At 34.8% G+C, this 27,152-nt stretch overlaps 1 protein-coding gene across 5 annotated transcripts in view; it reads right to left on the minus strand.

Moving 5' to 3' along the window:
• DYRK2 (dual specificity tyrosine phosphorylation regulated kinase 2) overlaps positions 1 to 27,152 on the minus strand; it is a 71,382-nt gene that overhangs the window by 40,933 nt on the left and 3,297 nt on the right. For 2 of the 5 annotated variants that reach the window (XR_004229921.1, XR_004229922.1), the window contains exons 1-2: positions 12,062 to 12,282; positions 5,344 to 5,510 (exon numbers count right to left, since the gene is read on the minus strand). Coding sequence is in view for 3 of the 5 variants with exons in the window: in XM_003770918.4 (XP_003770966.1) it covers positions 5,344 to 5,376 (33 nt within the window). In the remaining 2 variants the exon portion in view is untranslated. Of the gene's footprint in view, positions 1 to 5,343; positions 5,511 to 7,778; positions 7,877 to 12,061; positions 12,283 to 27,152 lie in introns of those variants that run through there. The other 3 variants (XM_003770918.4, XM_031940825.1, XM_031940824.1) reach the window with 3 other exon arrangements.

The following is a 27,152-nucleotide window of genomic DNA, read 5'->3' on the forward strand; positions in this document are numbered from 1 at the left end:
GAGGACAGGTCTGCCACCACAGGGTGTGAGATGGGATGAATGAATCTGAGTCCAAGGGCTTGTGCTTCAGCCTCCAATCTGCTTGTCTTCCCTAGTTCTCTCCCTTCAAGCCTCTCAGTCCCGGAGGAGAGCTACCAGAAGCCTGACTGAAGGTGAAAATGAATCTCATCCAGTCCTTGATGGCTGTTATATACTCCATTGTCATAGATGTGAATCTTGAGGAACTATATTAAGTACGTGTACTGAACTAGAGAACTACTAATCACCATGCTAAACTAGATAACCATTGTATTATCAATTCCACTGAGTTAGCACCTTGTAAGAATTCTTGTTTCAAGTTCAGAGTTCTGGCCCATAACACTCCACATAGCTCATGTCACTGGGAAGCACATCTTCCCATGTCTTACTCTAAAACTATTACTGGCTCTCTTCTATGATAAATGCAATCTTCTTCATTTTGCATTTAAAGCTTTTCATAATCTGCCTCCAATCCATTTTTCTAGACTAGTTTTTTATTACTCATTGACTCTAGTCCCAAACAAACTGACTTATTTGCTATATCTATAACAAAACAGTTCAGTTCCTGCCTGTGTGATTTTGCTAGAGCTATTCCCCTTGATTAGAATGCACTTTCTCTGCACTGTACCCCCATGAGGTCCCTACTTACATTAGAGGCTCAGTTCATATAAGATCTCCTTCAAAAAGGCTTTCCTTCTTTTTCCAAATGCTTAATTCTTTCCCTTTCCAATATTACTTTATATTTATTATAAATATACATTATACTTACTTATCTATTTGCATGCTGTATTCTCCCAGTAGAGTATAAGTTCATTTTTATCTTTGAATCCTCAGGACTAGCACAGTGCCTGGCACATAGTAGGTGCAAAATATATATTTGTTTAATTGAATTTGATTAAATTGAATTGTATACAGATGAATTAAATTAAAGTCCAAAGAAAGTCTCCATGAAATTAAATGAAAATGACAAAAATAATCTGACTTTTTCATCTGCTGATGCTAATTTGAAAGGCACAATCTATTTTGTGCCCTGTCAACCAATCACAAGGTGATTAAATAAAATGTTTTTGTTCAAGTGACACAGACACATTTAAGGTTTGTTTACTTCCCTTTAAGATTCCACAGTTGATTGATCAGGTATGGAGTGAGTAAAGGAGTTGGAAAAAGCTTCTTGGAAGTGATGATACTTGAGTTGGGTCTTTGAAATTTATACAGAAAGAAAGATGTGGCAGATAAAGGCAAAAATAAAGTATATAATGTTTAAGAGAAAATTAAGATATCAACCTAACTATAGCTTTGGGTTTGTATTGAAGAAGATTATTTCCAAAATTTATTATCTGACTAGTATAATAGGGCCTATAATACTAGGAGGAGATATTTAGATTTGATGTGATAAGAAACCTGGAGTCATTGAAAGTTTTTGAGTGGGAAAGCAATGTGGTAAAGGAAAATAAGTTTGTTTAAGTATACAAGAGAGATGAGAAGGTCTAGAGCTTGGAATCATGAAGACTAATCAGCAGTTGATGAGCTCTTACTAAGGGCCTGCTCTGTTAAGATCAGCTAGAAAATTTTTGCAATTATCAGCAAATAACTCCTCTAGAACTGGTTGGCAGATTCTGCTCTTTGCTAGTCCTGGACAGGTCGTATGGCAAATGTTTGATTGACCTTTCATATGGTAAAATTGGATGACAGAAATCAAGTAATCTCATGAATTCCCTCCAACTTTCAGAATGAAATCTCTTTCTTTTGGGAGTTTGGAAAGGAAAGATATGATGGAAGGGCCAAAGAGTTTCCTTGCCAACTTAGCATTTTATATGCATATGCAATTTTTGAAGCTACATATCTAAGCATTCTATGAGAAATCTCATTTTAAAAAATTTAGCTAAATTGAAACATAATTAAGAGATAATAGGTCAAGGAAACTAAAGATCCAAAAGAAACCTAATCATGTCCTTTCCCAGCCATCTGGAAAGAATTATTAATCATTTATTGGAAGGAGGTAGGAGAAAAGGAATGACATAATAAATTGTACAACCTGGGGTCCAATTTTATTAACTGATGTGATTTATGCGATAGCTTTTTGCATAAAGTTGTATACAGAATGTTCAAAATTAAATTAGGAGGTACATTGTCATTGAAAGGAAATGAATTACTTGAAGGATGGGGTATTTTTCCTATTAAATGATTTCTGTGCTTTTAAAAAGACAGTAATACCAAAAGGGAGAATTTATGTCATCTTTGAAACCTCAAAAAACACTAAAATTATCCAGTGTGCAGAAAGACACAAGTACTATAACTCACTGGAAATTATAACTAAGGCCATAATGCCTGATTGTGTAGTCAGGATACTTTTATCTTGGACCTTTAAGAGAACCATAGTGTAGGGAAAGGCACCTGGGGGTTTGTCCCAAGATACTAAATTTAGAAGGTATTGAAAGTACCTGTAATTTTTCTGCAGAATAGAAATGACAGGAGTTAATGAAGTAAGAATAATTAGTTAAAATAAGGAGCTAATAATTGACAAGACTTGGGTGAACACTTTCCCAAATCCTAACACCTCTGAACTGAGGTCATACAGTGCTTCATTCAGGTCAGTAGTACTTCTAGGTCTCATTATGGCTCTGCCTAGTTTTATTTTACTTAATTTCCTCTATCTAGTTTTAGGCATTCTGAACCTATATCTCTCCTAATCAGCAAAGCTAGAGGTCCGATAGTGTTAATTACCCAAGAATATATATATATAGGTCTTTACCAAGGTTGGTCTCTAAAATTAAAAATGTCCAGGGAGACACATCTGGTAGTTCCATTCTGATTGTGGCTTCGATTTCCAGAGCAGTTATTTGGATTGTCTACTGCCATGCCCCAGGTGAATTAATTCTGAGTTAAAGCTCTGGTAGGAAACTAAGGAATAATTGCATTTTTAAGTACTCTGCTGAAAAGCTTAGGAGTGGTTCTCATGCTATTCTAGACCCTTGGCAGTCTTTAAGAACATTCAAGCAGGTACTTGACTAGATCACCACCTGCATCTATTGATATTTGGGGCTTTCCCCAATTCAGCTTGGGATCCTGTTATAATGCAAGCATTGTTCATCTAAGTGTCTCATAGTTATTAAAAATTCAAAATATTTTGACATGTATCTTATTTTATATTAACTTGCCAACATAAGGTTGGTATTTTTAATTATATTTTTGTTATAGGCAAACTGAGGCACAGAGTTATTAAATCACTTACCAAAGGTCACAGCCCTAATAATTTGTTCCCACCATCATCTGATTAGAACTTGGTGTTCTTGGCTTCTAACCCAGTATTCGTGACTTCTCTAGTCAGACCATGGGAACATTCTGCTAAACTAGGAATTCTTGAACTCAAGGCAAATTAGTTCAGTTGATGAGTGGAGTGCAGGGGGATTTCGGTGCCTCTCTGGTATCAAACAATATAATATCAATCAAACACATTTGGGAAAGGCTTTGGGGATGCTAATGGGTCTACATCTAACATCTCTATCTAGTGGAAAGTTTGCTAAGAGTCTTATAGCATAGCACAGTGGATAGAAAGCCAGTCTTAGAGTCAGATAAACTTAGGTTCAAATTCTGTGGGTTTTTTGTTGTCTTTCATCCTTTAAGAGGACCAACAACATTAGGAGGGCCATTTCTTGACTTGAAAATGAACTAGATTTAAGTGAGGCAGGGCTGTGTAGAGTCATCAGCCTCACTCTCTCCTCCAGAGACATGGGAGTCCAGCAGCAAGACAACTGGTGATGGGCTTGATGCCATGTGTAACTTGTATTGGTTGGTTAACTCTGTACCAGTCTGCCATTTGCCCCCAGGAAATTCTCTAGGACAATAAGTTACAGAGTAGCTGCTGACCTACAGTGATAGAGAAAATTTGCAACTACAGGTCCATTGATGAAGAAAAAATGCAATTACAGGTCCAATGGGGGAAAATGAGAAGCCCATAAACCAACCACTCAAAAAGACTAGATTTAGATATTATTTTACTAAAGTATGCCCCTTCACTATGAATAAATTTGCCATGCGTAAAAGAATGAAGATGTGAAAAAGAGAGGTAACAGAATCTTGGGCATGTCAGGACAGGGCAAAAATGATCCATGGAGCTATGTGAAATTTAAAATCTTTTCCATTATGGGTCAGTGAGAGACTTGGACTAGCTGCACCACATGCACCAAGCATCTCTGGACAGTGATAGTAGGTTAAAAGACTAATATGCAGAATCCCAATGTCAACACCCATAAAGAAGCCCAGGAGACACTACTGCAGCTATTGATCTCATGTAGATAAGATTTGGTAATTCAAACCAAAAGCCTTCTCCTGCTCTTCAGGGATCTGGACATTGTCGTTTAAAAAAATAGGTTCACTTGGTTGTACAGTGTTCATTATTTTTATTATTTATTATTGATACAAAATATTTTGATTAAAAAAATGTTTTTAGTGATGACTATTTAGTGTTGAAGAAGACACATCCACACATTCAATTTCAGCGCAATGATGAATGTTTCCTAAACATATCCATTGCTCATCCAGTGATAGCCTTCTGATAACAGGTTCTTCTAGATTAACAAAATATAAATAATCTAACACTTAAATAGGGAATATGTGTTTCTACTTGGGAAAAATAATAAAAATTCCTTAAGATGTAACTGAACTGCAATAGAGTCCATAGATAATCATTGAAATACAGGTGATAAGAGTAGAAAGGAATTTAAAGGAACATTTCAACATGTGGTCAAGTTCAAGAGACACATGTTGGAAAAGACAAGGAAAGAAACTTAGTCAGTTGTCAGAAACTGGAAGAAGAGAAAAAAAAAGGCAAGTAGAAGGGTAGAGAGAATAAATCTAAGTGGCCAACAATGAATAAGTCTGGGGGAAAAACTGACCTGATGGGAGAGAATGAAGACCAGGAGAGAAAAGGAATTTGGGTTGGAATTGTCGTTTGGTTTAAAATTTACTTGGGAGGTGAAAAAAAAAGACAATGTTATTTGGGGAAAAAAAGAGTGGGGAACCCCATGCCCCAAAAGCATTAAAGGAAAGACTACTGGAATGTTGGAGTTTAATTATTTTAAGTAACTTAGTATGACATGGAGGTTATTGAGTTGACTTCAAAAGTCAGAAGTCCTGATTTTGTGTTTTGCCTCTTGACTCATATTGGTTGTGCCAATGATTGTACTTTTTAGACTTCTAAGATCGTGAGCTGCAGAAATGACTTGCTTTAGTAGAGGAAATTTCCTCACCTGGATATTCTTTATACCAATGAAGTTACCAGTCCAATCCTTACTCCTAAATTTCTTTATATTCATTAAAGCTTACTTTACGGGTGTGTTCTGAATTTCTTCTTCCCATTCAGTATTATATCAATTCTCTTTCATTTTGGTTGCTTCCCTCTATGTTATTTCCAACTCTTTCCTTCTTTTCTTCTCTCTTTCCATGTTATTACTGCCTCACCCTTTCCTCTTTCTGTATGAGCCACAGCATATCTGCAAAAAAAAAAAAAAAAAAAAAATTAAAGTCTTTTTTTGGGAAAAAGTCAACATTAATTTTTTCTAAATCAAAAACTTTGCAACAATAGTAAGACAAAATTCTAATTTGGTCTTCAACTGAGCTATAGACTTAAGGACACAATGCTACTAAGTTATATTATGACTCTCCATTTCCCTCTTCCAGAAAGCATGAGCACAAGACAATCTTATGTCAAAATGGTCCCTTCTTACTCCATGTACACACATCCATATTGTTCCCATGCCCCATTTCTTGCCCAACATTAATCCCAGTACCTATGTAGTGTATGTAGATGATATTTTCAGTGACAAATGGTGTTCACTTTCCCTCCTCTCCTGTCACTTCTGCAATTTGAATTCACAGAAGGGATGAAACAGAGTCCCTGACAATTAACGGCCCCTTCACTAGTATGGTCACAGAAGGAATCAAACTACTTATATACTTGTTTTACTAGATCATTTTCCTCCAGAACCAGTTCATCCTCTCTTTTCCCCAAATCTTATTATCACAAATCTTATATCAACTAAATACTAAATAGAGTAAATACAATCTAATACAGGAGCTTTCAAACTTTTTGCTCTAAGGACCCCATTTATGCTTTTAAAAATTATTGAACATCCCAAAGAGCTTTTGTTTATATCTGTTTAATGTGTTTAAAATTAAAATTAAGTTTAAATTTGTATTTATTAATTCATTTATTAACAATAATAAGTCTATTACATTTCAATGTGAATCTTTTAAATTTTTTTGAATTTTTAAAAATTTTTTATGAGTATTTTCCAAAACAAAAAAATCTAGTGAGAAGAGTGATGTTGTTTTACTTATTTTTGTAAATCTGGTGTCTGACTTAACAAAAGACATATGCACATATTTTAAAAATACATATTTAAAACAGTAGTAATAAAACCATTATATGTAAACATAAATAACATAGTTTAATGAAAAATAATTATCATCTTCAAAACAAAAAAATGTAGTGAGAAAAATGCCATTGTTCTAGACACTTTTGTGAATCCATTTAATGTCTGGCTTAATAGAAGACTAGTATAATCTCTCATTCATTTGGGGCAGGCAAAGTGGCCCCGTGGATAGGGTTCCAGACCTGGAGGCAAAAAGACCCAAGTTCAAATCCAGTTTCAGACATATATTATTTGTGTGACACTTGGCAAGCCATTTAAATCTCTTTTTGCCTCAATTTCCTTATCTGTAAAATAGGGATAATAAAAAGCATCTACCTCCCAGGACTTTTGTGACTCTCAGATGAGAAAATGAATGCAAAGCATGCTTAGCATGGTGCCTGGCACACAACAGGTGCTATATAAATCTTAGCTATTATTATATCTGCTTCTATCTTCAATCTATTGCAGTATGTTGCTTTGGTTTAAGTATCGGAAGAAAATTCAGCTTCACCCTGATATGTAGTTGGAATAGTGGAGGAAGATTTTAATAGGCAAATAACTTCACAGCATTCTTATAAGGTCTTGGGAACTCTAGATGCTTTTAAGTTTTACAAAGTGCTATATGTACTTTATTTCATTTGATTATGATCACAAACCTTAGGGGCTGGGGAACTTATTATACCCATTTTAGAGATAAGGAAACTTAGTAGAAATTAATAGGTTATAGTTTCTAAGAATTTGAAGAAGGAATGAAACTGAAGTTTTGCTGACTCCCAAGTTCAGCATTCTATCCACCCGAGCACTTTAATGTTGGGACTTTGGGTACCATTTCTCCACTCTTGCCCAGCTTCCTTGGAAGGCTCAAACAATGGAGCGTTCCTTGCTTTGCTCCCTACTTCACTGTGCATGCTTTATGAGCTAAAGATATTTCTTGGTGTTTTTCTTTGGTTCTGTTTAAGACAATATTTTTTTTTTCATTATTTATATGTTTCTCAGAAAATTAGGTTTTGTTAGAACTCCCTTTCCCCAAGACCTGGGGCAGGGCGTCTGCCTAAGAAGACTAATGGGAAGCCAGCATGATTGCCCATAGGTCTTACTCTAGGACCTAAGGCCTTCAGGTCAGGAACTGCACAAGGAAGCAGGTTAAAAGATATTATACTAAAGGTAGGGTATTGGGCTGTCCCTGGGACTGAGCCCTAAACTTTTATGTAGTGGGTAATTATATGAAAGAATGAACAAAAGCAGTGCAGAGGTGGTTTGAGAGAAGCCAGAAGAAATAGATGGAGGCTACAGTCAATAATAGGTATCAGGGGAGGTTTAATACCAACACTATATCCAATTTCTGACCTTAATCAGTTCTACAGCCTTAGGCCAGCGCTGGGAAAGAAAGTAAGACTGAATTCAGGTAGCCTCCTACCCAAAGCCAATATGATAGTTAGCATCTTCTGGACTGCAATGGGGACAGTACTTAGATTCAGTAGCAAAATTACTCTTACTGTAGTGGGAAACATGATCTAGACCTAGAGCAGGACATCCAATAATGGAGGAGGGGGAAATTTTAGAACTGGCACAGAGTTCTTATCTAAGAACTCAAGTAATGACCAAACAGTAGAAGCTCCTACTAGAATGAAGAAATATTATGACTCAAAGGAATCATAAGATAAAATCTCATAGGAAAGAAATACATTCAAAATAATTGCTAATAGATCCTCAGAAAAGTAGAATGGATTGGCCACAAGAACTCCAAGAGTAGATGAAAGGAATGAAGGATGATCTGAAACAAGAACATAAAAAATGAAATTAGAACACTTGAAAACAGCTGAGAGCAAAAATGGATCGCCTTACTGAAGTAATCAACACTCTGAAAAAGTGAATGGAGCAAAGAAAACTCAATGACTTAATGAGACAAGAAATATTAGAACAAGATCCAAAGGCCAAAACAAACTAGAAGAATACCACGACTTATTCAGCCATTCCAAATTGATGAGTATCCACTCTTTTTCCAATTCTTTGACACCACAACTACACTAGCTGAGATTTTGTGAATGTTTCTGTTATGGGAAAAGTGTAAGTTCTGCACTTCTTAATATTGTTCCCTTCTGCCATTACCCTAATGCAAGAAACATCAGTGTTAAAGAGACCATAAAAGAGGAAAGAAGAATCAAATGTGCAAAAATGTTTGTAGTTGCAAGGAATTGGAAAGTGAGAGGATGCCCCCATCAATTGGAAAATAGCTGAATAAATTATGGCATATGAATGTAATGGGATATTATTGTTCTATAAGAAATAATGAGCGGACTAATCTCAGAAAAGCCTGGAAAGACTTACATGAACTGATCCTGAAAGAAGTGAGTAGAACAAGGAAAACATTGTACATAGTAATAGCAATATTATGTGGTGAGCAACTATGTTAAACTTAGATTTCCTTAGCAATGTAGTGATTCAAAACATTTCCAGTAGTCTTAGGATGGAAAATGCAATATTCATAGAGAGAGAGAGAACTATGGAGACTGAATGTGGATTGAAATATGCTGTTTTTATTTTTTATTGTTTTTTTTTTTATTGCTCATTTCCCCCCCCCCCCTTTTGTCAGATTTTTCTTGTACAACATGACAAATACAAAAATATTCTTAAAAGGATTGTGCATATATAACCTGCATCAGATTGCTTGCTGTCTTGGGAAAAGGAGAAGTGGAGGAAGAAAAAAATTGGAGCACAAAATCTTACAAAAATGAATGTTGAAAACTATTTTTATGTATATTTGGAAAAAATAAGATACTACTGAGAAAAAAAGAGAAAAAAACATTGGTATTAAAATTATGACTTGTAGCTATTCCAATACATCTATCAGTAAATCTGTACCTACTTTCTATTTAGGATATTCAGAGAATTGTGCAATCATGGAATCTCAGAACTGGAAGCAATCTCAGAGGTCATGTAACCCAATCACTCTACCAGATCACTTCTGTGACATTCCTAATAAGAGACCCCATACCCTCTATGGGAACCCTCTCAATGATCAGGAAGACTATTTTATTTTCAAAGAGTTTAAATTGTCAGGAAGACATTCTTCATATTAAGTTGAAATAAGCCCACATCCCTTAGAATTTTATGCATTCTTACCAGTTTTCCCCAATGGGGTCACACATAATATATCTTAATCTCTATTTTTTATGATTGTTTATTTGAAGACAGTCATTGTATTTCTCAAGTTTTCTCTTCTCTAGCCTAAACATTCCTGTTTTTTCCAACTAATCTTTATATGACCTGGTTTGAGTCCCTTGATATTCTGCTTGCCTTTCTCCATACACTCTACAGATTTATCCAAATCCTCTGAAAATATGGTATCTGTAATTGAAGACAGTTTTTCCAGATATTTGACTAGTCAAGGGGACAATGGAATTTTCACCTCACTGGATTTGGAAAAAACTTCCATTGGTTCAATGTAAAGTCATATTGATGATTTTGGCTATTTTATCACAGTCTTTACACATAGTGAATCTATAGGTTTTTTTTTCTTAAAAGGGAAATGTTGGGGCAGCTAGGTGGCACAGTGTCGAGAACACCAGCTCTTAAGTCAGGAGGATCTGAGTTCAAATCTGGTTTCAGACACTTAACACTTCCTAGCTATTCCTGAGCAAGTCACTTAACCCCAATTGCCTCAGCAAAAAAAAAAAAAAAAAAAAAAAAAAAAAAAAAAAAAAAAAAAAAGGGAAATGTTTTGAAACCACATCACTCATTCCGCAATTGTGAAGTTGATTTTTTTTAATTGAAGATTTCCACAATGACCAATTCAAACTACTTACTCCTTAAGTACAGACCCAGTCAGTTAAATTTGCTTGTCCTTAACATCTGGAGATCCCTGAGGCAAAAACTGAACAGAGGCAAATCACACCAACAAATTTTATTTATAGGTATTGTTGAGGCAAAAACTGAACAAAGGCAAATCACACCACCAAATTTTATTTATAGATACTGTTGTATTTTCTAGAAACGTATTAACTGGACCAGCATGAAAAAGGGCAATGGGCGTGGAACAAAATACCCATTTTCAAATCTTAGGTCTGTCAATCATTTTCTGTGTGGTCTTGGACTCATCCCTTCCTTTTAAGTCTCCATTTTCTTGTATTTAAAAGGGTAATGTTATCTGCCTGACATGCTAGTGTCACAGAATTCTTATGAAGATTAAATAAGAAAATGCAAAAAAAAAAAAAAAAAAAAAACCCAAAAAAACCCCCAAAAAACAAAAAACAAAAATGCAGGTTTCTTTAGATCCAACTGAGCTGAATAGCTAAGTCATGACAATCATAGCTGACATAGTGCTTTAAAATTTACATACATTATCTCTTTTCAGGGATGTGATGGTTTTCTCTCCAACTGGCTCTGAAGAGCTGATTGTTAAATTTTCTGTGTGAGCATTTATGCCTCAGAAATTGATTTATTGTTTGGTGAAGGGGAAAATGTTAATTAAAAAGATTAAGCTTCAACAAATTATACTATTCCCCCCCCCCCCAAAGTACTGGTTGCTAAATATTAACCAGTACAAGTCTGTCTCATTTGATCCAATGAATGATTCTATAAGTAATTTATTCAGGACTTAAGTGACCAGTATGGTGGAAGGCATTGAGAATAGGTACACAGCAAAAATAAAGCAGTCCCAGACATAAATTTTACATCTTAACTATGTGGGACAGTGGAGTCAGTAAAACCCAAGCTTAAATCTAGTCTCAGATAATGACTAGTTGTGTGATCCTGGACAAATCGCTTAATCTTGTTTGCCTCAGTTTCCTCATCTGTAAGATGAGCTGGAAAAGGATATAGCAAACCAGTCCAGTGTCTTTGCCAAGAAAACCCTAAGTGGGGTCACAAAGGGTTAAACATCACTGAAATGACTGAACACCCACCACTGATTCCAAACCCCCAACTCTTTCCCTTCTGACACACAGCTATGACTGAACATCCACCACTGATTCCAAACCCCAAACTCTTTCCCTTCTGACACACAGCTACATCTATGGAAAGAGTGCTAGACTTGGAATCAGGAGACTTGGGTTGTAGTCTCTTCCCTCTGTCATTTAATAAGCTACTTGAATCTAGGTAAGTCACTTTTTCTCTGATTCTCAACATCTCCATCTGAAGATGGGGATAATAATATTTGCAGAACCTGTATCATAGTGTTCTTTTGCTAAAGAAAAGGCAGGTAGAAGGCACAGTGGGTAGAACTCTGGGGCTAGATTTAGGAAGAGCTGAATTCAAATGTGACCTAGGACACTTACCAGCTGTGTGATCCTGAGCAAGTCTGCCTTAGTTTCTTCAACTCTGAAGTGAGGAATAGCCAACCTCACAGAATTGTTGTGAAGATCAAATGAAATATTTGCAAAGTGCTTGGCACAGTGCCTGGCATATAATAGACATTTAACAAATGCTTGTTTTCTTCCCTCATCTTTCCTTAAAGGTCATTGATCAAGAGCTGGAAGGTTCATCAAAGACCATCTACTCCAATCTCCTCATTTTACAGATGATGAAACTGAGGTCCAGAGTTGAGGTGGCTTGGTTATTGGGAAAGATTCACCTCATAGACAGTAAAGTTTGAGCCCCTGGAATGTGAATCATTCTCCCCCTTTCATTACCTGCTGTAGCTGTCCTGGGCAGGGTTTTCAGGCTCTCTCCAGTGGGATACATTTACCAGCAGCTGGTGCTGTCTTCCTTCTCAGATGGCAGATGTGCTCATTGTCACCTCATAATTGATGGATCTCTATTGAGTGATAATGTTCTGAGTTTCATCTTACAAAAGTTAGGAAACATATTTTATATCAAAGGGCAATCCAAAATCAGTTTCAGCTCTTTAGAAATATTGAGCTATTAAACCTGCAAATCAGAATCTGAAAAATTCTTCCCTTTCCTATACAGAAAGATGACCCAAAACAGTAGGTATGGGAATGAGAAAAAAATAAAGGGGGAAAAAAAAGATTTCATTCACATCTTTTAGACGGATTGTTCTGAGCTCCATTTATTTGAAAAACTGAATTGCCTTATTTGACATAATTCTCTGTCATTTCTTCAACAAATATTTTTTGAGCTCCACTCAGAATAAGCTCTTTAAATCCATGAAATAAAATATATAAGATTATAAAGGAAATCAAATAAATTGAAATAGTTATAATTATTTTTTAAGTTCATGACCCTGAGGTTAAAGACCCTGATCTAGTTCATCTACTTCACTTTTCCCCCCTCAGATAAATAAATTGAAGTTTCCAGAGGTTGAGTTGCTCAAGGTCCCATAAGTATCATGTAGCAGATTCAGGATTTGAACCCCAATCCTCTTAACTAAAAGTCCAATATTTTTTTCTCCATTACCATGCTGAAAGAGAAAAATACTTAGTGATCATCCATCCTAACCTTTCCATTTTGCAAAAAACAACCCAGAAGATCAGAGGAAATAAATTATTTGCCCAAGGTTATACACATGTTATCCCTTAGGAGGCTTATTAAAAAAAAAAAAAAAAAAGTTCAGGATGATAAATGATTAAGTCCTGAAGGAAAGTGAGCGCAATGAGATTTGAAAGGAGAATGTGCTCATATAATGTAACCACAGGTAAAAAATATAAACACAAAGGTAAAATTGACAGGGTTCATAAACTGTTTGGATGGTGGATGGTAAATGGGACTCTACAGAGGCATGAGTCAGAGATGACTCTGAGGGAGATGTCTCATCTTAGCTCTCTCCAATAGGTTCCAGCAAAGATTTTTAAAAGGTTGTGACTGAGGATCCAGTGATCAGGATTCTCTCATGCCTATGATAATTTATCTCAAATACCTCAGCAGAACTGATTCTGCCCAGTCATATAAAGATGTTAAAACATCTTCAATAATCTCCCTACAAAGGCTCTAGATAATTTTACAGTATCTTTAAGAGGCAATGGAATCTTTAAGTTAGAGTTAATAGTCTATCAATAAAGAATCCATGAAGGAAATAGAGTCTAATTCTTCTGGAAAGACTTAACAGTTATGGTTGAAGAGAGGACAGTAGAAAAGGATCAAGGCAATTTATTTCCTAAGAGAACTGAATTTTAACCTTATCTCAATGAAGAAACAAAAAGGGAATATTAAGACTTTTATTGGCATCCTGAGAGAACTAAAAGGTGGGACTTTGTTTTCAGAATTGAGAATTTAGCAGTTGTAATGATAATTAAAGGTGACTCATAGCTGATGTTGTAAATAACCATTTATATCTTTCTTTTATTGTTTTTTGCACTGTTAATAAATACTATAGCCAGTAACTTCAAAGCTTATTACTTAAAACTAAGAAATTAGGAAGCTTTACATATAGATATTTTAAAAACACTTAAGAAAAAATAGGTTTCTTCAGCTTATGAAATAAATTATTTGTAACAAGCTAGTATGAGAACTCAGAATTCAATGATTAATGACATAGATGTTGTTATATTAATAATTGAAAAGGAAATTTTAAAAATAACCCTTGATTATCTTAACCAGGGATGAGGATAAGGAAAATGATTAGTAGATATAGAAGTGACCACTCTACTTATGCTGTTTGTATAAAAGAAATAAGGAGAATGGAAGAAGGGGCCAGGTTAATAATATGGTAGAGTATATGCAACAGACATTCATAGACACAGTCTAGGGCAAAGCTTCCTAAACTGTGGGTTATGATCTCCTATGAAGGGGCACAATGAATATGGGAGTTGTGAAATTGTGATGCTTATGAAATTGTGAAATTATGATCAGTAAATATTTGATTTGTATACCTATTTTATATACCTATATGCCTGGGTCCCATAAAAATTTCTCAGGTGAAAAGGGGTCACAAGTGGAAAACTTTTAAGAAGCCTTGGTCTAGAGAAGGAACAGAATTTTGACCCTCACATAAAGGGTCCTTGAACACCATTTGGAGCCAGTCTTTGGGGTCACTCAGAACAGGGATCCAGCTGGCTGAATTTTGTATAACCAACATGAATAGAGTATAAACACCTAATAACCCAGCCTTAGGGTCTGTGCACCAATAGAGAAAAGAGAGCCAAAAGTGATTAATGAGGAAATATAAGAAAAAGAATTAAATACCCAAAATATGAAATAGAGCCTAAATAAAAACCCTTTGAACAAACTGACATCTTGAAAATGGAAGGAAAAAAAATAAATAAAATCTGACAAACCAAAACACTTTAAACAAATTCAGTGGAAAAATAAATACAGTTGCTGCTTGATGCAGGACAGAATTTTGTGAACTTTTCAAAGAACAAGAAATAACAGAAGCTAGAATAGTTCAAGAGGAAGTAAGATACATAAAAGAAGAAGCGAAGTGAACTTAGGTCAAAAGTTATAACTTTGGACATAGAAATTAGAGCTCTCAATGATATAATGTAAGCAATGATATAATGATATAATGTAAGTAAGGTGATAGGACATGTACTAGGTAGTGGCTGAATGAATATTAAAAAGGGGATTAATGTGAGAGAGATTGTGTAAATATGGAAGTCAATACAATAAAATTCACATTGACAAACAAACATCCTGATGTGAGCTTTAAAGGAAAGAGAAGCAAAAGTATATGATTCATTTCTCAGTCTCATTCAATATTTCTAGTGAATCTTGGGTTGTATTTTACTGACTCTAGTATAGCTATAACTTGGGCAGGGTGATCTGAGCTTTGATAAAGGACAGCAAAATTTAAGAGCACACACTCATTTAATATATTACTTGCTTTAGCAGTGTAAAATCATTATAGAAACTAATTCCTTCCTTTATTAAAATACATTTGTCTTGGTTATTTCTTCTATTATGTTTACATCTGAAAGCACAAGGATAGTTAAGGGGAGTATTCTTATTGCTTTGTCTGAGTGCATTTGTTTTGTTATTTGCCCTGAATGCTAAAATTTCAAGTTAACAACCCTTGTCTTTGTACCCAAAGAATCCTATTTCTACCTCTGTCTCCAAATAAATATCACCCCATGAACCAGAATAAGAAACTCTCCTTTATCTTTTTTTTCCCTGAGGCAATTGGGGTTAAGTGACTTACCCAGAGTCACACAGCTAGGAAATGTTAAATATCTGAGACCAGATTTGAACTTATGTCTTCCTGACTTGAGGGGTAGTGCTCTACCCACTGTACTACCTAGCTAACACCCTCTCCTTTATCTTCAAAAAGAATTTGTAATAATAGTGGAGACAAATAGAGTAAACTTTTCTTCTTGGAAAAAGGCATAAAGCCAAGAGTCATTTGGTTTTGAATTCAGATAAATCTCTTCACCTTTGTTATCTGTAGTCTGAATTTCAGTGAATCACAAATGAGCTTCTTGAATTTTGAAGTCATGGCAGAAAAGTGTTGCATGCTGCTTGTTCATAATGCTGAACATCGCTCTACTATCCCACTAAGCTCACTGGCTGCCATTTTTTACTGGGTTACAATTTTCAAACCTCATAAAGTTTCCCAAAGGAGCACAAAATCCTTTAGAGATAGAATGAATATAACTGAGGAATAAAATGCCAAAGGGAGGGAATAATGTCACCTTCAGTAAAAATAAAAAAAGCAAAACAGGTTATGTAGACAGTATCAAGTGATTTGTTGGCAAGACACATGTGGGGACAACAAAGATATATTCTTTAATTCTCTCTCCTTTTTGTCACATGGTTCTGGGAAATGATTGTTTAAATTGTCTAAAAAGAAGATTGTCCACCTGTGACTTTAACTTGAGCAGTAGCAAAGATTTTAATTTTACATGGTTATTGGGAATTTCATCCTGCTGACTCTTCCAATAACTGAGAATTTTAAACTGAATAAGAATTTTAAACAGCTGATAGGGTAACATGAAGAACAGCAGCATTTTGTGGGAGAGAAAAAAAATAAGTACATGTTAAAAGCCTGATTGCATCATGGCATATGATAGGTTATTATTGTGCCATAAGAAAGGATGAATATGAAGAATATATGAGAAACATGAGGAGACTCCTAAAAACTGAAGTAGAGAGAAGAAAGGAGAAATAAGAGAAAAGACACAGTGACTACAATTACGTTACCATAACAACACTGAAAAAATAGTTGAACTCTTATGAATTATAATTAACAATCTTGGTCCTGGAATACTGATAAAGAAAACACCTCCCTCTTCTCAATTCAGAAGTAGGGACTAAAGAAGTGGAATGCAATGAGACTGTGATAGACTTTGCTTAAATATCTTGATTACTTATAAGAAAGGGATGGTGTGGCAGTTGAGTTAAGAGGAAATGACAGGATGATTCAGAATCACCTTAACCAACCAAAATTATCTAAAAAGAATTCCAGTAAAAGAACAATACTAAAAAATCATTTACTTAAGCACACACACACACACACACACACACACACACACACAATTTTCTGTGTCATTCCAAAGTCTTCTAAGAAAGTAATAAAAAGTCCTTCCAAATCTTTAAGAAAAAGAATGCAGAGAGCTAATTGTCTAGGATAGAATAAGGCACTGCAGTGAACTGGGAACTTGGAACAGCCTGATCCAATCAAGAATGCATATTTCTTTGTAAGAAAAGTCTAACCTCAAGCTATGTAACCTTTTAGGAAAAAGCCCTTTCATCCCTGCTCCTCCCATCTCTCCCCCACCCAAGACCCTCTGTAGTGAAATCCCTGAAGTGGCAGTAATTGCTATACAGTATGAGATGATACAGGGCATAGTGAGCTAGATATTGTGCCCCAGGGATGTGCTATTCAGCACATTAGAAGGGGCTCTAAAGATGCCGCTGGAATTAAATGACTATATATAATGGGCCTGCTCTTCCTCGAGTCCCATAGACAGAAGAGCAATGCAGACAATGACTTTCCATTACAGCAAAGAAAACCAAGGCAGTTCCTGAAGACCCCAGTTTGAGCTGTTTATGAATCCTAATCACACACCTCAAACAAGCTCCCGAGATATCTATTAGATTGCTTCTGCTCGCTACATGTGAACCACAACAAGCTCTTTTGTCATCAGAAAAATCTGTGCCAAGGATACTTTCTTGACATTCCTCATTATTTTCTTGAGACTTTAATTCAATAGATAGGAATTCCTTTTTTTCTTTTAAGGGCAGGGCAAATGCATCACAATTAATACTATAAAATCAAAATGACTTCAAACTCCCCAGACTATCTAACTGCCAATACAGTTAGCTTTTCAGCTTAACCTTAACAAGTCACTCAATATTCCCCTCCCCCCCCCCAAAAAAGCAAAATGGGTATCTTAAGATAAAGATACATTGGAAAACTGATCACAGAATCTCAAACTGAAAAAGGACCTCAGTGACCAGCTACTCTAACCTGCACTTGAGCAAGAATTCCTTCTAGAAGACATCCAATAGTGACCTTGGCTTGAAAACCTTAAGTACAGGAAGCCTGCAAGTCCCCCCAATTACATCAACATCCCAAGTCACATTCATCAAGCATTTACTAAGTGTCTGCTATGTATCAGGCTCTGTGCCCTGGGGAGAGAAAGAAAGTAAAAATGGTCCATAACTTGAAGTGTCTTATAAGCTGATAAACATGCAAACAATTACGCACAAAAATGATATATACAGGATAAATTGGAGTCTCAGAGTCTAAATTACTTATTTAAGACCACCCAAGTAGTAATCATTACAGGTGAGCTTGGAATCTCCTTACTGTGACTTCAAAACTAGTGTTCTTCCCATTGTATCAACAATACATAATTAAAGCAAACTATAAATAAGGGCTAATTAACAATACAAAATGAATATATTACCAACACAGATCAACTGATTCACAAGTGGTCATCCAAATCAGTGCTGATAATCACTGCTGGCAAATATAGATTTCAAATGGACTAGTTGAAAAGGATTCTGCATAGGCACAGAGTTCTATAATGTCTTAATCATGGAATTCAGTCTAATGAAAATGACAGGAATATTGATAAGATCATGAATGTTCATTTCATTTTGGACTAGCCCTGGATGTTAAGAATCCCGCGCCCTCTCCTCTCCCCCCCCTTTTATCAATCCTAGATTAGATGTAATTTCCTTCTGATGTTCTTAAATCTGCCCTCTGCCACCAAACAGAAAATTTTAATCTTCTAATACCCTCTTCCTCTTTGCTCATTTGACATTATTCAGATTACCTTTACCTGGTGTTTTCTTCCTTCTAATGTGAAGAGATGATCCTTCTTACCAAAGCAAATTCCTTAATATGTGGTATCCTTGGTCCTGTTGCCTCTTATTCATGTTCTCCATCAGATTGCTCCTCTCTCTCTCTGTCTCTCTGTCTCTTTGTGTCTGTCTCTGTCTCTCTCTTGATCTCTTTCTCTCTCTCTTTTTCTTCCCTATATCTGGCCTCTCTCTTAACTACCTATTCCTTCTCTACTGCTCACAAACAAACCCATCTTTTCCCCATGCTGAAAAACTCTTTCTCTATTTTATCCAACTATTCTAGTTATCATCCTAGATCTCTCTACTTCGTTTCAGAAAAAACCTTGAGAAACCCATCTGGATTCTACCTCCAATCTCTATTCTCTTACTCATTACTAAACTTTGTACAATATGGCTTCTTCTTTCATCATCATCATTCTACTGAAATTGCTATCTCCAAAGTTACCAGGGATCACTTAACTGCCAAATCTAATGGCTTTTAAAAATCAGATAAACTGCTATAGTCTGACAGAATCTTATTTAAATTTTTGAATGAATATTCATTGCTATGTCTATAGTTCTCATTCTTTGCCTTTCCCTTCCTTGGTTAGATATTAGGACTAAATTTGTCTCACAAAAGGAGTTTAGTAGAGTTCTTTCTTTGCCAATTATTCATAATGTTATGTAGTATTGTTATAATTTTTTTTAAAGTTTGACCCCTTTAGTAATTTCTTGCTAGATAGTTCAATGTCATTTGCTAAGACTGGATTATTTAAGATTTCTTTTTGGTTGTACATTAGTTATAGTTGGTGTCATATTTTAAAAACTATCCCTCTTTTTGGTGTCATTGGCTTCATTGGTATAGAATTGCATAATAGATCCTAGTCTTTTATTTCTTTGGTTGTCACCTTAATCATTTGTATTTTTTTAATCTGATTTTTGTCATCTTCTTTTTAATGAGGTTGACTAAAAGTTTCTGAAATTTGTTGATCTTTTCAAAGAACCAGATTTTCATTTTATCAGTTTGATAGTCTTTTGTTTTTAATTCATTTACTTGTTTTCTATTTTCAAGATTTTCTCTTTTCTACTTACTTTTTTTTATTTGTTGGGTTTCTAATTTTTTAAAACACATATTCAACCCTTTAATCCTCTCCTTGTCAATTTTGTTAATGTATGCTTTTAGAGATAGAATTTTCCCCTATTACTCTAGTTTCATCCATCATCATTCTTTCACAAACTTATTATTTCTATAATATGTTCTTTAATCCATTGTTTAGGCCCTTGTTTTGTGTGTGTGTGTGTGTGTGTGTTTGTGTGTTTCCTAAATTGATCATTATTTTAATTATGTTTTCTCTAAAGGATGTGCTTAGTACAAATAGGTCTCAATTAGTGTGAATAATGTATCCCCTAAAATATAGTCAGTAGCAGTATTCAAATTTATGCTGTTTATTTTCATGGGCTGGAACCAATATTTTACATAATTTTACACATCATTATAACTTTGATTCCTGAGAACTTAAATACATGTGACCACTTCAAAGATTCCTTATTCACATTTTGTCTGTGTCCTAATTCAATTCTCATCAAAGTTCTTGGTGATGAGATATATGCATATTCTTCGTCAGGCTCATTCAAGTGGTTCTGAGTGGTTCCTCTAATCAATCTCACTTCTCCCTGCACATTTTCTCTTCTCTTGGTTTCTTTCTCATTGCTTTCTTTTGATTCTCCTCCCATCTCCTTCAATCAGTCTGAGGATTTTTTTCTCAGTCTCTTTTCCTGAATCTTCATCCAAGTTATTCCTAGTAATCTTGTTTTTCCCAGCCCATTTTTATTCCCAAGGCTCTATCCTTGGGATTACTTTTTTGGCAACAAAACATTTCCGAACTATTTTAATTCACTTTGAATTGGTCTCCCTACCTCGTTTCTCCATGCCAGTCCATCCTTTATTCAAATTGATCTTCCTAAAGTACAGTTCTGGCTGTTTTATCTCCATTCAATAAACTTCAGTGTCTTTCCATTGTCACCAAAATTAAATAAAAAATTCTGGTTGGTATTTTAAATTTTTTCCAAAGCTAATCATTTCCTAATTTTCTAGTCTTCTTATACTTTACTACCCTCCACATACTCTATGATCTAGGAATACTAAGCTTCTTAGTATTCTTCTAATATAACTCTCTACAGCTATTAGTCCAGCTGTTGCCCATCTCTGGAATGATTTATTTTTTACTTCCCCCTCCACCTTTATCTTCCCTTCAAGACTCAGCTCAAATCTCATCTTCTGCAAGAAATCTTTCCTCTTACTTTTCCCACACATACATATAATACTGATAGGGCCTTCCCTCAGAGATTACTTTCCATTTCCAGTATGCATATCTTATCTGTACATAGTTATTTGTATGGTTTCTCCAAGTTCCTTGAGGGCAGGAAACAGGATAGATTGATCCTATATCAGTATCTTTCTCAGTCACAAATAAGCAGAGCTAGCTCTCTTCATATTAGAAGAACACACAAATTTTCCATCTGTTTGGGCCAAGACTCAAATCTGTTTTGTTCTGACACAATAAGATGCTCAAGGTCTAAGTATGTAATCCAATGGTTGTAGTGACATAAAGATAATTAAATGTGGGGTGGAGGGAGAGAGGGGATGAGCAGCTTGCAGGCAGCTAGGGGATATATCCAGTGGGGGGTGGCGAGGACCCAAGAGGAACCGCCACTGCAACATCTTGCTTTAGCCCCTTCCTTTCAAATAACCACCTGTCTGAGGGTTCAAGCTCGCATCTATGCTTCCAATTAGTCACTAAGGACCAAAGTTTTTTTTCTTTAGTTCTTGCCAGCTGTCCATAGGAATTTAATTGACTTCTGGACCACTCATCCTCAATCTATATTACTGAATCTTATCTAGCACTTTTTAGCCAGAATATTCAGTTGTAATCTGAGACTAAATACGTCACAAAAATTCCCAAAAGGGATGAATTTTAGGAAAAAATGGTCAACTTTTTCTCAGTCTCCATGTCCATTCTTAAAGAGTCATGGTGACGTAGCAGTATATCTTCTGGGCCTTGATTCAGGGAAACCTGAGTTCTAATACAGCTTCAGGCACTTATTAATCTTTCCACTTCCATTTGCTTCAGTTTTCTTGACTGTAAAATAGAGTTAGCACCCATCTCTTAGGGTTATTGTGAGGATCAAAGGAAATAATATTTGTAAAGTTCCTAGCACAGTTCCTGGTAGGTGCTTGACAAATGTTTCTTTTCTCCATTCCCCTCCCTTCAGAGTCATACAGCTATAAGAATTTAAGCTAATATTTGAACCTAGATTTTCCTGATTCCAAGTCCAGTGGACTGGAACATAATACTATATTTACTCATCTATAATATAGTAGAAACAACATTTCTACTATCTTCCTCACATAATTATGCAAGAGGCTAATGTATTGAAATGCACTTTAAATCTTAAAGCATCAAATAAACATTAATAAGTATTCATATTAAAGAAAAATATGGAGTTTAATTTGCAAGTTCTAAAAATATGACCTTAGAAGTTTACTAGTGATAAAAAGCCTCATGAGCAGGAGTGCATATTTTAGGTTGCTATAGATCAACAAATATGATTATTAACTATTAGCAGTCATAGTAGATATGAGAAGAGACTTTCATTGGCTCCTTGTTGCTTTCACGTTTAAAAAAAAAAACACTCTTCTGTTGGGCATTTAAAGCTTTTAACAATCTCCTTTTGGCTAGGTCTATTGAACATTACCTCCTTTCATGTACTCCAATCAGACTGGTCAGCTTGCTGTTCCCCATAAATTACACTCCAACTCTCACTTATCTACCTTTGTACAGCCTGTTCCCTCTCCACAACATGCTCCATCCTTGTTTTATCTCTTAGAATCTAACTTCCTTCTAGGCTCAAATCAAGAATTCATTCCTTCCAAAAGTCTTCACTGACTTCCTTATTGCTGTTTCCCTATTGCTTCCTCCCTATTGCTGTTTATTTTGTGTGCATTTGTGGTGGCACGTACATATTACATGTATGCATATGTTATACTGATATGCACACGCATATTTCCTTGCTATGGACAAACATATATAGTGTTGCATTTTATATGTCACATGTGTATATTGTATGTGAATCATACATGTACTCACAGCAAATATATGCTGTTATGTGTGTTGTGTGTATGCTGTGCTGTTGTGTGTATTGTGCATTATAGATGTTGTGTGCATGTTGTATTGTTATATATATTATATTGTACATGCTACATTGTGTCATGTTTTGTATGTATATATGTGTACGTGTATTATATGTGTATGTGTATTTTTTGTGTATTATATGTGTATGTGTATTTTTTGTATGTATGTATATATGTATATACACATGCAAAAGAAACAATAGTTTCAGCCTTCATACTTTCTACATGATGATTCATGTTCACAGATAAATATAGAACTGATAAATAGATAGATCATCTGAGTGAATAGACTGATTTTCCCTTTAGTTTTCATAACTCTAATGCCTAGAGCAATACCTGGCATAACATAGGCTATTAATAATTGTTTGTTGAATGTAACTGGATTGACTACTTTTCAGTCAGATTGCTATCAGAGGTTTGATTCCCCAGTTGCCTAGACACACTAATAGGGTGGATGTGAAGAGATGTGATAGCTGGAATCATCAGAAACACCTGGACAGTTGTAGAACCAGATACTCGAAGAAAAACTAGGACTTTAGTTCATTTGGTGGAGTACCTAAGGGAGCAGTGAAATAACCCAAACCATCACAAAGCTTGTAGAATGTGGCCAAAATGTGACTTTCTGAGGGCAGAACATTGCTATAATAGAAACTAAAAGTATAAAAAATTTAAGTGCCTTTGGACGGAGGCATGGAAAGAACAAACTAAGAAATGTGGACTGTGCTTCAAAGTTTAAAAAAAAAAAAACTTCAATGTTCACTCCTATTTTCTTTTGTTTTTTCTTTTCTTCACTCCCTCCTCCCTTCCCCTCCCTTCCTTCCTTCCTTCCTTCCTTCCTTCCTTCCTTCCTTCCTTCCTTCCTTCCTTCCTTTTTTCTTTCCTTTTCTTTCTCTCTCTCTCTCTTTTTCCACTAATGATTAGGGATAATCAACTAGAGACATTTAAAAAGTTTAGGAAAGAAAAGTTTTCCTGAAGTTTGCGGTGGTCCAGTAGGAGCATGTGAAATATATACAAATAGCTATGGTATAAAACAAAATGTGAAACATACAACAAGAGATACAGGTCAAGCATGGGATCCAAAGAACAGATCAGGGAAGTCTTCCTGGAAAAGAGGATGCTTGAATTGTGTTTTAAAGGACAAAGATAAATTCCATAGATTTAGGATAATAAGAGACCTTGCAATCTTAGGGAAAAAATATTTTGAATTTGTGAGCAAAGTCACAGAAATAAAAAAAGATGGGACATGTTGGCTGTTGTCCTTCATTCTTGAAGAGGACTAAAAGGACTATGTTGGGATCAAAGTATAATGTGTCCAACCATGACTGATCATAGCAATATGAGACTGGAAGTCTCTACCACAGGTCAGGAACAAATAGTCCATATGAACATTTGGTATGGAGATATCCTATTTGCACATCTCACATTTCATTTGAGCACTTCTGCTTTTCTCATAGAGTACTATGCCTTCTTTGATGTAGGTATGTCATAGGGTTTGGTGCAATGTCTCCCATGTCTCTCAATTCCAAAATTCTTCAGAAAGACCTCGAGAATGTCCTTGTATCATTTCTTCTGACCTTTATGTGAGTATGAACAGGGAATGGCAAATAGCTCAGACTGACTGGTACATGGAGTATATGGAGGAGAATAATAAGTGAAAAGGTAAAGAAAAGGTAGAGAACTATGAATATTAGGCAAAAGATTCTGAACATTATTCTATAAGTAAATGTGAGCCATTGAGAGGTTTTGAGTAAAGGAGTTAACACTGCCAGATTTACACATAAAATGGACAGGTCAGTCAGAACTCAGGAATGATTGGCTGTGAAGGGGGAAAGCCTTTTGGTTAGTTATTTCAGTAGTTCAGGTTGGTGATAATGAAAATATAATTAATGTAGTTGGCTGAGCAAACAAAGAGAAGGGGACTGATGAAAAACAGTGCAGAGATAGAAACAATAGGACCTAGTAACGTGTTTTTCTACTTATTGCCTCTATGACCTACAGCAAATCACTGTTTCTATCTGGGCCTCAGTTTGCTCATCTGAAAATTGAAAATATTGAAATAAATCACTCCAAGTTCCCTTTCAAATCTGACTATATAATTGGTTATGAGTCCTCTGAGATTAATTCAATTTTTTTCTGTCTATATCATATTTGTTCTCTCCCCCTTGTTCTCCCCACTCCCACCCCAATTAGACCATTAGCTCCTTGAGGACAGAAACTGTCTTTTGCCTTTTTTTCTATCCCCAAGAGAAAGCCAGAGCAGTTGCTTAATACTTGTTGATTTGACTGAACTGGACTCTATCTAAATGGTATCCAATTTTCCTTTTTTACTCTACCATGTGTTGCTATAACACAGAGAAATTGCAAATAAATGCTTTTTCTAAAAGCAGAAATGCTAAATGCATCTTTCATTGTAATGCAATAAAAATAGTAATCAATACAAGAAACACCATCAAAAAACAGAACTAAATGGGAATTTTAAAGTTAAATTCTAAAAAACAATAGATCAAAGAATAAAGGTTGAAATAATAACTATGAAACCATGATGATAATGAAACAAAATAGCTTAAGCTTAAGCACTAATTAAAAAAAAAAAAAAATTATACCCCTAAAAAGATCAAGGAAAAAAATTGAAGAGAGAACTGATGAACTAAATACACAATTAGAAAATTAAAAACCAAGAAATAAACAAATCTAAAAAAACACAAGAATAAAATGCTAAAATTAGAGAAATGCATAACTTGAAAACTAAAAAGACCATAGAATCTAGGAGTCAAGCTAAAAGTGGTTCTTTGAAAATACTAACAAAGTTGATAAGCCTTTAACCAACTTGTTTAAAAGGAGAAAAAGAATATTATCAAATATAAAATGAACAATGTAAAAATCACAACAGAGAAAAATATAAGAATTCTCATAACTATGTACAATTAAATGCCAACAAAACTGAGAATTCAAAAGAAATTCTCCAAAAACATAATGCTAAATTAACAGAACATCAAATAATCTTAATCCTTTCTCAGAATGGGAAATTGAACTAGCTGTAACAGAATTACCAATGAAAACAGTTTTGGTCCAATTGGATTTATATCAAACTTTTAGTGAATAATTAATACCTATACTACATATCTCAAAAATTAAAAAAGAAAGCACTTTACTAAATTCACATTACAAGTCAAAAATAGTTATAATAGCTGAAGGAACAAGCAAAGAAAGAGAACAATATACTAATATCATTAATGAATGGTGATTTAAATTTTTTAAGAAATAAAACCATAGGGAAAAGAATATAGCAATTTATTTTAAAAATCACAATGATCAAGTTCAATTTATACCAGGCATGCAAAGATAGCTCAATATTAGGAAAACAATTAACAAAATTAATTAAACTTAAAACAAAAACATACAAATGTTTTTTATGCAATATATCAATCTATGTAGTATATAAGCCTTTGACAAAGTACAACACTTATTCATACTAAAAACCCTACAAAACATAGGCATAAAAGGATAAAATGTCAACACAAAGTCAAAAAATAGCCATGTTTCCAAAGGGAAAATACTAGGTTTCTCTAATAAATACAGAAATAAAGCAAGGATGCCTCCTTTTACCTCTGTTATTTGACACAATTCTGAAATTCTAGCAATTTCTATAAATTCTTTTTGATATTTTATTGCTAATTCTTGAAAATCTAGTAATAGCAATAAAGCAACAAAATGAATTTAAAGTATAAAGATAGAGGACAGGGGGGAAAAACTATTTCTGTTTACTAATCACTTAAAGCTATACTTCAAAAATGTTGAAGAATTTGCCTAGAAACCAAAACAATTAATATAGATTATTAGCTTCAGTAAAGTTGACAGTTACAAAATAAACTCACAACATTTCTAATTGGTAGTAACAAAATCTAAAAGATAATAATTGAAAAGGGAGTGTAAAATAAATAAAGTATCTGGGAATCAATTGATGAACATATGATTAATGTCTGATATAAATAAATGAAACAATCCTTAAGAAAATTTTTTTAAAAAGCTATTTTTAAAATTGCAGAGACATTCAGTGCTTATGGCTGGGCCATGGCAATAAAATAAAAAGACAATAAGACCACAATTAATTTATTGCTAATAAAACCACCAAACATATATTACAGAGGTATAGATTAATAACAAAATTACTTTGGAAAAATGAAAATTCCAGAATATCAAGGGAAGTAAAACAATAAAACAAAAAGTAGATTTATACTTTAAATCAATATCCTTGCCAATCTCATTTCTTTCCCCACTGTCTTTCCCATAACTTTCTCAACTAAAACTTTTGCCTCCCCCTACCCCCATCCAGTTGAGGCTATTCTCTATACTTTCCCTATTTTCCTCAATTCACAATTCCCTGGCATCTTCCTCCACTATTC

Source organism: Sarcophilus harrisii, chromosome 5 (genome assembly GCF_902635505.1).
Source record: "Sarcophilus harrisii chromosome 5, mSarHar1.11, whole genome shotgun sequence".
In the NCBI taxonomy this organism is placed as follows: Eukaryota; Metazoa; Chordata; class Mammalia; order Dasyuromorphia; family Dasyuridae; genus Sarcophilus; species Sarcophilus harrisii.